The sequence below is a fragment of the Vidua chalybeata genome, chromosome 1, assembly GCF_026979565.1.
Source record: "Vidua chalybeata isolate OUT-0048 chromosome 1, bVidCha1 merged haplotype, whole genome shotgun sequence".
NCBI lineage: Eukaryota > Metazoa > Chordata > Aves > Passeriformes > Viduidae > Vidua > Vidua chalybeata.
Window position 1 is genome coordinate 131030191 of NC_071530.1, and position 12744 is coordinate 131042934.

At 41.6% G+C, this 12744-nt stretch overlaps 1 protein-coding gene across 1 annotated transcript; it reads left to right on the forward strand.

Annotated features, from left to right (window-relative positions):
- Positions 1 to 1034: 1034 nt before the first annotated feature.
- Positions 1035 to 6544, forward strand: ERICH5 (glutamate rich 5). The gene is made up of 4 exons (XM_053942968.1): positions 1035 to 1448; positions 3743 to 4162; positions 6079 to 6192; positions 6531 to 6544. Exons 1-4 carry the CDS (start codon positions 1421 to 1423, stop codon positions 6542 to 6544), a joined length of 576 nt encoding a protein of 191 aa, XP_053798943.1. The 5' UTR covers positions 1035 to 1420.
- Positions 6545 to 12744: the final 6200 nt, after the last annotated feature.

Sequence of the window (12744 nt, forward strand, 5' to 3'; positions counted from 1 at the left end):
TGCTCCAGCAGCGCCCGCAGCCGCCCCCAGGAGCCGCCGCCGCTGCCGGGTGAGCGGGGCGGGGGGAGCCGGGCGGGAGCTGCCCGCAGAGCTCTTTGGGGATGCGGGGCCGCGCTGCTCTCAGGGTGGTCCTATCCCGTCCCGTCCCGTCGCGTTTCTGTTTCCCGTCGGTTTCGCTTTTCCCACAGAAACCCCGCGAGGCCAGAAGCCCGTCGGGTTTGCTTCAGTTTTTTATTCTGCCCGCGCAGCAGAGGGAGCTGCGCCCCATGAGTGATGGCTTCGAAACTGGTGGTTCTTGTGAATGAATGCCTAAGTCCCTTCCACTCCGCTCCGCAGGTTTTTTTTGTTTGTTTAATTTCCAGACACGTCCTGCTGTTGGTCTTTTTGTGTAGTACCTTGCCAGTCTAGTGGCCTTTCTTTCCTTCTTTAAAAGAATAATAAACTAGCAATATTTGACCCCACTATCCTTCCTTTCTCTAACAAAATCCACCTCGACATAGTGTGCATATCGGCTATATTTAGCTCTTTGCTCCAAGGAAGGTTTGGAAACACTTCTGTAAGAATCTGAATGCTGAAGTTATAGGAATTGACCTCTCCAGAAAGATACATCTCGAAGGCAGATCCAAAAAAGTTGTTTGCCTTTCATTTTACAGCATTTCTTTCCTATATTCTTGAGTTATGATCTGTTGTTGTTACTCTGCCTGCAGCATCCATGGTTTTTGCATGGGTTTATATTCTGCGTGTTGTCTTGTGGTGCTGTGGCTCGTGACTGCAGAGAGGAGAACAGGTTGTGGGCTGAGCGTTGTCTATGCCACTACAGAGCCAGCACACATCTGCTGAAAGTATCAGGAGAAACCTCTTTATGCTTACCTGCTGTCTCGGTCACCTGGTCAATGTACCAATTCCTCTGCCTTTCCATCCTCCTTCACAGGAACACTGAAGGGATCGAAGAAACAGCAGAAGTAATTTATTCTGCATATTTTAATTATTCTGTATAAAAGCATGTTCATGGCAGGGTAGGTCATGAAATGTACTAAATACATACACTAATATCATGGCAAGGATGAAGTGCAGTTTTTAATTATAGCTGAAAGATCTGCATTAATTTGGCAATTACTAACCAGATATGTTAACAATTTGCTAGTTTATTTTAATAAGAAAAGATAATTTGAAAAAAAAACTTCTCTGAATAAGTTAATAGAGGAAAATGTATTTCATTTTCTTCCATTGATGTGTAGCTCACAAAACTTTGAGGCTTTTCCAAAAGGAAAGAAGGCAAAGAGCAAATACTGTAGCCATGGCTCACATACATTCACTGTGTTTTTCTTTGTTTCTCCAGCTAAAACAGTCTACAGCAGAGAAAAAAAAAAATTAAGAATAAAGCAAAACTAGAAGGAATCCTAGGAATGCTGACTGCCGCATGATGTTAATTTTTCTCAGGGATAAAGGTATTGAACAGATTACTGAGAGGATTTATTTTTTCCATATTAGAGAATTCTTTGCATTTCAGATAAGAGCACATGAATGCTTCCAGGGTTTCCAGTGGTGCAGATATGGCAGTATTTTATAATCCAATTTGTATAAAATATTTTGATGTAGAGAGGGCTAGCTCAAAGTTACAGGGCTGATGCTTATAGGAGCATCATAGGAGATTCTTAGTAATAACACATTTGAATTGTTTCTTTTACTGCTCACATGAATTAAAACTCTATATAACATGCAAATTTTCACGGCTTATTTGTTTCTGTCTGTAGGCTTTAAATGATCTCTCTCCATCTGGCACTGAGCAAGGTGAAAGTGTGAAAAGTGTCTAAAGGGACAAAAAATAAAAATGTGAAAACATCAAATTTCTGGTCTCTGAGCATACATTGCTGTTTTAATCACTGCTTAGAGTAGCTTAAGTTTAACATTCACTCACTACTATTGTGATTTGGTATCTGTTTTACCTTGAGCTTCATTTTAGGAAAAGGAGTGCTTGGAAGACAGGGTGTCATAGAGATCTAGAGAAAGCAATCAGGGAAATATATTTGCTGTTTCTCATAATGCAAGAACTGCCACTTGATGAAATGACCAGCAGCAGGCTTAAAACAAGCCAAGGTGCGTTTTACAGGGGATGTAAGTGGGCTGCAACCCTCATGACCATTGGATATAGTGGAGACTGAGTATAAACAGATTGAAAAGGGGCTTGAACAGGTTGACAGAGGAATTCCACTGACAGATTGACACTCAGCACCATAAGCTGGGGCCCTCTGCCCTTTCCCCTGCCCCTTGGCAACTGTCAGAGGCAGGGTCTTGCCCTGGGGGGGGTCTGTTGTCAGAGACCAGTAGCTGAGTTTACCTCCTGTTGTTGGAGTTGCATTATAAATTGCCATTCCTCTGTGGATTTGGAGGGGTTGGTTGCAACTTGGATGGTTTAACAGTTCCTGGGACAAATGAGATTTTATCTGTCTCATAGTCGAAATTGCCTTCTGTCTGTCTCAACAGTCCAGATTCTCAGTTCTTGCTCTTCTTCTGGCTTAGCCATCCTTCCCTGGGTCTGTAGGCACATGCTGACAAGGTGACACTTGCTGGGGAGCTGTTTTGTTTGAATGTCTCAAAAGAACTGTAAACTTACTTTAAGGGCAGCAGTATTCAACCAGATGTTTTAAAAGCAGGGTTTTTTTCCTGTTCATCTATGTCTATATGAACATGTATAGATGTATTCATCTGTGAACAGTAACATATGGTTCTGCTTACTGGCTTTGACACTGCAATCATAATTTTCTCAGAAAATACAGCTTTTCCAGTTTTGTAATTATTATATAAACAGATTTCATGCTTGAATTACCAGGGGTTTCATCCTGACATTCTTTAGGAAAAGGTTAAGTAAAAGATCCTGTCAAACTGAATTTCGTTAGAATGTTAGTAAGTCAGTCTGATAGGTAGGTATAGCTCATTTTGAGTCTTACGCTTTTATCCTTAAATACCTGTCAAAGTAATTTTGTGAGTTCTTTATTCATAATTTTTTCTGCCAAAACCCATTGCTTTACTAGCCAATAAGTTGATGAAAGATGAAAGAAGTGGAAGTTTAAATTAGTTTAGGCTTCCTTGATTTTTTTTGTTTGTGTTGTTTTTTGGTGTTTTTTTTTTGGTTTTGGGGTTTTTTTTGGGGTTTTTTTTGGTTTTTTTGTTAGTGGTAGTTTAGTACTGAAAAAGACAGACAATGTGGTTTTTGTTTTAAGAAGTAAGCACTGCTCATCCTCTGGGTTCTCAGGGGTTTTATTCAGTCCACCTGAAGGTACTGCCAGAACTTCTCACACGCAACCCAGGACAGCAGCTCCCTCACACTCCCCACACTGCTGCTGTGCTTGGTTTGGGGCAGGAAAAGGTGTTTCCTTGCAGGTAAAGGTATTTCCTTGCAGTGTCCCATCCCTAGCAAACCACCTGCACACTGCAGAGTCAAAAGGGAAAATGTAATAGAACATTGACTTGCAAACAAGTCTGCTCTCTTCATATAAAAATGTATTATATGCATCAAATGAAAACTTATTTTTAATGTAAGAGCAGCATCATCCTCTACTGGATATGTGTGGATATGTGCAGCAGACCTATGAGGGAGTATTTTCCCTAGCCAGGAGGGAGCTCTTTGACAGGTAGTGCTTGTGTGGTTCACTGTGGGTTTAGTTGTCATCCAGCTTATGTGCCCATTCACCAATTATCTGTAATTCCCTTTTTCCTTTCCTTGCCCTACTGTAACTAAAAGCATCCTCAGGTGCAAACACCCTGACTGCAGATGACCATGGACCTGTAGCTGACCAAACAAAGTTGGAGCCAGCAGAACATGTGAGCCTTGCCTCTGAGGAGCCCAACCCAGGCGAGCGGCTGCCAGGAGAGGAGACTTCAGCCACGATCCTGAACGTGGAGGGGAAGACAGAGTCGGTCAGTAAAAGGGAGGAGCCAGAGGGCACCGAGCCCCTGCCTGCAGGAGAGGAGGAGAGCTCTGAGCTGCCCTCTGTGTGGCGAGAGGAGAGCAGGGGGCCTTCACCTCCAGCACCAGGAGAAGATGCTGGGGCACCACCTCCAGAACCAGCAGAGGACAGTGGGCTGGTAGAGGGCAGTGACAGCTCTGTAGTGGAAGTCGTCGAGAAAGTACATATTACTGAAGAGGACCACCTCATTGAGGGTAATATTTGTGCTTTCATAAATTCAGGAGACAAAAATTTGCCTCCAGGGACTTCTGTGTGGGTCCTTTTGGCTTTAATAAGAGCCTCAAATGAGCTTCTGGAGTCAGAATTTGGTCGAGGGAGCCTGTACGATGTGAGGCGTAGAAGAATGTGGCTGGGGAAGCCTCAGATTTACAAGTCCAAGCTGTAATAAATTTAATCAGCATTTTCACCTCTGCTATTTCATTTCATGTCCTTTTTGTTCTTAGCAGGTAAAATGTCCCACCATACCCCTCATTTAAAACATTGTGTCTCTTGGTAGCTCAGACACATTCTTTAATATTTGCACAGCCCAAAGGCTCAATTACTTAGTCACATGTACTAATTATAAACCAGCTGACCTTGCACACATAAAGCTGAATGTAGACGAAAAAGATCTCTTTGATGCACACTTGGCATCTCCAGTGTGTCCTGGAAGCTTGCCTAAAAGACAAGCAGAATAGAAGTAGTAGTGGAGAGACATAGGGCTGTCTTTGCACCAATGCTTGGAGATGACTGGGTGGGGAGAGACGGGCTGTGTGAGGAAGCAGTGGTGTCTGAGGTGACAGGGATTTCCATGTGCTGTGGAGGGACCTTCAGCAGGAGGTGTGCTCCTTCCTGGAAATTGCAGGCTATGCTCTCCTTTGGGTTAGTGCCCAGAGGACATGGACTGCGCATGCAGAAGATGAACACTTCACAGGTGGAATCAAATTTCTCCTAAAAGGTACAAAGTAGCTCAGTAAGGAATCAGATGCATTCCTGGGGTAGCTCTTCTTCAGGGAATAAGCAGGTGAAGCACATGAGGAGTATTTCTCTGCAAGGAGACATCCTCACTCCACTTTGGCCTTGAAGAACTGCAGAAGGACTGATCCATGTGAAGTCCAGAGCCAGTTACTGGAGACTGCCACTGCCACTACTCCCGTGGCTTTGTGCTGCTTGGCTCTGAACTGGCTCTGTGAATCTCATTCTTTGCTCGTCCTTTATAGCTGAGCATGGTTGTTGGATTGCTTCGTCCTCTCCTGTGTCTCTTCATGAATTAATTTTGTCCTCTACATAGTAATATATCCTTTGGAATAAAGCCTTGTTTTATGTAAGCAGTAAATGACAGGTTGCTCACCTGTTAAATATACATCCTGCCCAGCTGCAAACTCCAATTTCTTTATTCACAATTTCTAAGCCTCAGGGCAGTGCCAGAGGCAGAGCAGCACACCCTGGACCTTGTGCTGTCACTTCTCATCAGTGGAAACATGTTTACAGTTGTCTGTCTGAAGATGAGTTGTGAGGCTTTTAGCACCAAGTGATGTGTGCAGGGCGAGTGAATGAAGCTTTTGGGGAAAAGAGTTTTGCTCCTATTATTTCCAAGGTAGAAGTAATACCTTAACTTGAGTGCATTCTCTTCCCAGAGACCTCTGATGAAGAAGGGATTTTCTATTTTTATGCTGTGGTACAAAAGCATTTGTTTTGCTTTCCCTTTGTGCTTCCATAGCTATGGGAGGAAATGAGTTAGGCAGCAGCTTCCCTGGGAAAGCAGGGTTTCAGCCAGACTTGCATGTTACCATGTTTTCTATTTCTGGTTTGTTTTTTTTTTTTTTTTCAATTGCAAATAAAACTGCACATCTATGAAATAAAATACAGGAAAAATAATTTGAGCAGAAATAGTACTCATGATTTCCTTTGGATACAGCATCAAGGGGATTTTCTGAAAGCACTAGGAGAATTTCATGGGCATAAGACAACCATATAGCTGGATGATGAAAAGTGTTTGTTTTCCTGTTTGTTCTCTCTGGGTTCATTCAGGGGGGTACCTTGATAACAGGCATTGGAGAGCTTACAAAGCAAAAAAGGTGCTTTTTTTTTTAGTGGATCCTAATTTGATCTCCATGGTTACCATTCCCAGGTGAGACGGGAGAACAGGTGGAAACTGAGCTGCTCAGTGAGACAGTAGGTGAAGGGCCTGAAACAAAAGAAGAAACAGGAGAAGCTGTGGATAGTGCAGCAGCGACAGAGATAGGTATGTTGACAGAGGAGGGAAGGACCACATGGGTTATTGTTTAAGAGACAGCAAAAACTGTCCTGTCCTTATTGAGCATATCTTGTTATTTCCCTGTAGGCATACAGCTGCTTTCTGCATTTTTACACAAGAGGGTAAAAAATACTTTACAGTAAAAGACATTTTTGGAAGCAATCAATTGGAAGTCATGCTTTTTATATGGGCCATCTCTATAGAATATACAAACCTTATCAGTGATAACTTTTCCCTCTTTGGGAAGAATGATAGACTGTAACATGCAGTCTTGGAAAATAAAAAGCCTTTGTTAAAGTCATGACTCTGCTCATTATTATTTGCAGGCTTGTCTTTGTAAGCTAAGCCTTAATACTGCTTTGTGATTTCCATTCTACGCCAGTCATTTTAGATCCCCTTGTTCTCCCTATCAGCTGAAATCAGCAGTATGGTGCTGTGATGAAAGCACATTACCCAGCATATCCGGTCACATGGTGGGAAGGAAAAGTCACAGGCCAAATAAAATTCCTCTGGAAAACTGTCACACCAGTGAAGAGAAAAAAATCAAGAGGACAAGATTATCCCTCTGGCAGACTTTGAGATTATGGTCAAAATTCTGTCACCACAGTCTTGCTACAAAAGTTATTTCTTCTTCTTCCTCCACATTTACTAAGAACCTCACACTTGAGTCTATCATGTAAAGGTGTTCACATGCCCCAGAAGGCAGAATTAGAATCACAGAATTATTTAGGTTGGAAAATACCATTGAATCCAACTGTTAACTCAGTGCTGCCAGGTCCATCACTAAATCTTGTCCCTGAGTGCTGCATCCACACGTTTTTTGAACACCTCCAGGGATGGTGATTCCACCACCACAGGTTACCCTATGGTATTGCTGGAATGTGGAAATGGATGAGCAGGCAATGCAGACAGCTCCCCCTTTCCCCCAGCAAATGTTATTGCAATAGCTGGATTCACCTTCTCCCTCTCCCCTCCATCCTAATCACTGGTGTCCTTAGTCACGCTCAAAATCTCTCTGGGCTAGCAAGTATTTCTGTATTTCAGAAGAGAACAGCTTCAGCAGAAAGACTGGCAGATACCTTACACCAGTGTCTTTCATGACTTCCAAAGGAACCCCTTGCACCTGGGGTGAGCAGTCTTTGGTTCCTTCCCAATGCCAGTATGTCACAGCCTTAGGGCAAGCCAGCGTGTTGCACCGCTGCTTATGCTTCTGCCAGAGGGCTAAATGATTTTCAGCACAAGCACTGCAGTCTGTAAGACAAGTAGGGTGGTGGTCAAGCAGTTTGGCCAAGGCTTATGTGCCTTTATGACCCAAGTAAAATTAGATCAGCAGTGATAAAAAAAATTGCTCACCTCCCTTTAATTTTCATGTTTGACAGTTGCTCATCTTTACAGATTGTTACTTTTTAAGCTAGCCTATGAAGAGAAGCAGTTCTTGGCCATTGACAACTCTTCTTTTGCAGGATCTTTAAATTTATGCCAGATAGCTTTGCCTATGAAGTCAAAACAAGTTTAATCAATCAACTTGTTTTTAATGTCTTTAAATTATGTCTTTTTTAAAAGCTCCTATGCTTTTGCAAAGAATCATCTCTGTGTGCTGTGAATTCAGCAAAGCACTTAACTTGATTCTAGGAAACCTCAAAGAACATCTTCCTGCTCCTGAAGAATAAGAGAATCATAGAAAGGCTTGGGTTGGAATGGACCTCAAAGATCACCTAGTTTTAACCCTCCTGCCACCCATTATGCCACCCATTAGATATGGGTATGCCACATATGGGGTATGCCACCCATTAGATCAGGTTGGTCAGGGTTCCATCCAACTTGGCCTTGAACATTACCAGAAATTTCACCCAGTGATGATTACAGCTTTATTGAAATTCTTCCTGCATTTGTCTGCTTTGACAGTATTCTCCCCGACAGTTTTGTAAGGGAGCAGAAAGAGCAGTCCTGCTTCTCTGTCTGTAATGCATTTCAGATGATGGGAGTGCAATGACCCAGCTCAGAGAACAGCTGCAGGCAAGAGGAACAAACAATGCTAAGAACAGAATAGTGACCATCTAAACATGGGATTCTGTTGTGTAAGGGAGCAATTCTTCCATCTTGAAAGGATATTGAAGAAATAAAGCAAGATTCTGGGCAGGAAAGCAGGACTGCTTAAGGGAATGGAAAAATTCTTACTTTGAGAGACATCAAAAACATTCACAGCTTTATCTCTAGGAGGGTATGACTAAGAGGATACAAGCTGATCCTAGTTTAAAAAAAAAAAAAAAAAAAGAAGTAGGTCTCTAAAGGTAGCTGATGTCCACCTAAGAACAAGGGAATGCTCAGTGACATGCTAAGTGTGTTGAATTTGAAACCATTAAAGGGAGTTGGGTTTTTTCATGCTATATTAGCAATCTTCTTAGTAATAGAGAATCACTGAAGGTGGATGTCTTTCATTGGCCACCTTCATTCCCATGCAAAATTTCCCACCTTTCCTGTGTTCCTTACCCACCCTCATGGAACACCGCAACTCAGTGTGAAGAAGTCCCAGATTCTCATGTTCCATACCCTTGCTGAGTCTTCTAGCTGGGAAAGGAGTACTTTGAGCTGGGATGTCCAGACATTGTGATTTCAGCCAATCACTCCCTTGGGCACTATCATTTAGCTATCAAGTGAGCCCCAGAGCTTCTCAGCTGCTGATGGCCAACAGTAGCTTCAGGGGCTGGACACAGTTCCTCAGCCATACTTTGTCATGGGATAGCAGAGGACAAAAATACTTCTGGAGCTTGTCTAGTCCTGCTCAAGCAGGAACAGGTTGTCCTGCTGGGTTTTGAATCCCCAGGGGTGGAGACTCCATCAACTGTGGGCAGCCTATTCCCATAACTTAACTGTCCTTACAGAAAAAGAAAAAAAAAACCATCTTGTATTTAAAGGAAATACACTGTACTTCAATTTGTGCCCTTTGTCTCTTGTCCTTACTCAGGATTTACTGTCCATTAAGTGCTTGCCTCTATGTCAAATCTGACTGGAAGGATGTAGTGATTTCAAAAGTTGTTAAGAGAAAAGGCAGCAAGTGAGGAGGAGCTCGAGAATGTAGCAGTGATGTGTAACATCACAGAGGTGACGTTAATGTCTGTAGCAGGAACTGTGTATGAATGGGATGGGGGAAGAGGAAGCAGAACCAGTGGTTGCTTTTAGGTCCACACAGAACATTCTTACAGATTTGGGAGAAGAGCATATATCCCCTTCAACCTGTGATACTTCCAGGGAACTTTCACTTTGAGTTCCTGTCAGATTTAGTGAATATCAAGTTATACCTTCAATTAATTGCTAAATTAATTTTTTCCATGTGTTTCAGAGACAGCTAATAACAAGGAATAGAAGTTGTGTCTCAGTGAACATCCTCTTCTTGGGCCTGCTCTTCTGTTCACATGAATATTTTTAAATCTAATTGGGTTGGGAAAATATAAAGGCTTTTATGGATTGAACCACAAGCTACAGACACATGAATAGGAGGCATTGGAAAAAGTTTTATATAATACAGATTTTTTTGAAGTCAAGCTGCAAAGACTTCAAGAGTTTGAAATACCCAAACCTTCATCTCCCTGCCAGAATGCCTTCTATACACACCAGGATAATTTTTCAACAGCAGTATGATCATTCCTTTTTCAATTAGGAGTTTTTCCCTAGGTTCAGATTAACTGGCTTCAAACTGTTGAAACCTCCAACCAACATTACAAAGAATGAAGAATAGAGTGTAGCTTTTTTCCTCTTCAATTATAGTATGTAGGCAGGTTTGCTGAGTGCCTGGACTACCAATGGAGGCTGAAGTGTATAGCACATAGAGGACTGGGAGAGGAAATTTACCAAGCTCTAACTAAATGCAGAAGGGAGTTTTCCAGAAAATAGAAGATAACAGAGTGCAGTGTCCAGGACCCAGCTGTGTGCTGCTCACTCCCCATTTTTAAACTCAAATTTATTGAAGAGATTGTAGTACAATACAGGGGGCATTTTTAACTGAGTGGGATGTATTAGTTGTATAAATCCTAGAAGATAATTTCACAGCTGTTAACATTCATGGCCAATAATAACCTGTCTTTAGCTGTGTAGCTCTCCTCATATGCATTTGTGGCTTCTAAAATAGACTTCTAAGAGAGAAAATACAAACCTATCTAAGAGACAAATATAAGCCTGTTCTCAAAGAAAAGGTTATCTATTATATTTCCCTGGCATGCTGTCCTCCTGGAGAAATACGCTATCAGGGACTGTCTGGGTTCTTTTCCAAAATGCTAAATAATAATTTTGGAGATGAAGCTGAATGGTAATAATTTCAAACAAATTTCCTTTTGTTTGGCCCCTGGATATGATTTGTGTTTTGGGTCAGATAAAGAGTAGAAATTTGTTCTGATGGTGAATGTTGCAGGATCACAGAATCAATTAGGTTGGAAAACAACTCTAAGTTACTTGAGTCCAAATGTTGACTGAAGACCACCTTGTCACTAGACCATGGCAGTAAGTGCCACATCCAGTCATTTCTCATCCAGGCATGATGATGACTCCACCACCTCCCTGGGCAGTCCATTCTAATGTTTGACAACCCTCTCTGTGAAGAAATTCCTCCTGATGTTTAACCTGAACCTCTGCTGGCACAGCTTGAGGCTATGTCCTGTGCAAAGGGACTCTATATAATACATTGCTGGGGTCTGTGTTTACAAGATCCCCAGCATAAGGATGTAGGACATGGAGAAAAGGTCAGTTACCTAAAAATGGCAAGCACAATGTTGCTCTTTTATTAGCTTTATTGTATAATACGACGTAACAAAAATCCTGTTACCAGCAAGTTATACAAATCCCCTCTAAGAGATAATTTCATACTGCATGTCCATGTCTGACTCCAGCTGACTCTGGTTCTCTGGTTTATATTAAATAATCTAATTGATATCCTTGGTCTATTAACCTTTTGTATAAGCTGATAGTTCTTGGCTGTATCACTAAATCTAAGGTTTTCTGCTTAGCTGCATTCTTATGAACTTGTCAGCTTCATTTAATGTCAACTGCCTGTAGGTAACACCATAAACTTTTAGAACCCAAATGCATACTTTTTTTTTTTTTAGGGAATTTTTGCTAGGTAGATGTCACTTTCAATTTATTTTTTCATTTTTCTAGCCTTCTGTGATAGAGAAGCTAAAACAAGCTGCTAGTTCTATTAAAAAGTCTATTGACATTAAACTGAGCATCAAAAATTGAAACAGGAGTAGGAAGTTTTTATTGACATACTCAAAGCCTTCCACAAAAAGAAGCCATGAAAAACAACACCATGCACCTTCGAGAGCTGAGGAGTGGGGAACAGGTACTGAGCAGAATGAGAACGCCCCAAAGTGACATAGGACTGGGCTGGGTGTACAGCCATGTCCCAGAATGCCCTAGGCACGTCCATCTTCAGCTGCATCTCATGGCTGATTTCTTCCTGTGAGCTGGGAATTCAGTTCAGCCACCAGCACATGTGCCAGCACAGCCCCACTCCAAAACACAGGAGGTTAAATCGGCAGCGACAGGCTGACTACTGGCAAGATCATGAACTGCAGTCTGGCAAGCATTAAACTATTTTTAAGCATAAACCAACAAGAGCTCTGTCTCAGAGATCAGTAGTATTCATAGCAACAGAGGAGACTGCGCTTGGAAATAAAATGTTAAGATACAAGGGAGTCAAAATGACCTGCTCACCTCAGAGTCACTCTTTCTACTACTGTTGTAACAAGGAAGACAGGTGACTATGTATGTTCTTCCTCACTGTTCAGCTTCTTCAGGCCATCAAGCAATGTAAATGAAAACAAGAGGAATATAAACCAGTCAGCGATTCAACAGTAGCAGACTTTCTCAATCATCTTCATCCTTACATAGTCTATAATGACAACATTCTCTTTTTCCTTTCCCAAAGAGGAAATAAGCTTCATACTATGTTAAACATGAAAAGTTGAATCACCTAAATTATCAAAATGTACGTGCTAGAAATATGCTGAACTCCTGCTCTGAGAAATAAGATGTCCCTACCATGCAAATTTAATTAGTCTGTCAAAGGGCTTTCTCCTGTTAAAGGCTGGGAAAAGGAAGATATGCTCCAATATTTGTGTTTATAGGACACACCTCCAGATCTTAAGCTACATTTTTTAAAATTCTTTTAATACAGTCAAGCATTTTTGATGATTGTTTTGTATTTTATCAAAAGTTAAACAATCTTCAGTCCTCAACTTCATCCAAGGTAGAAGTAACCCTTCCTCAAGAAGGGAGTGCTAGACAGTGCACTTGAAAGAACAAACTTTATTTCCAAGCTAACAAGAAAGTTCTGCTAGAATTTTTTTTTCTAATAGAAAAAAAAAATTTATTATTTTACCAATAATTTTACCAAAAATGTATTATTTTACCAATAAACACAGCCCTAGAAGAGGTTAAATTTGCATCCTGTCAGCACTGTGCAGACACATATGCACTCTGTAGGATCTCAGAAGATCCCTGCCCATCTGGCTGGCTGGGGTTGGCTCACTCAATGAGGAATTGCTT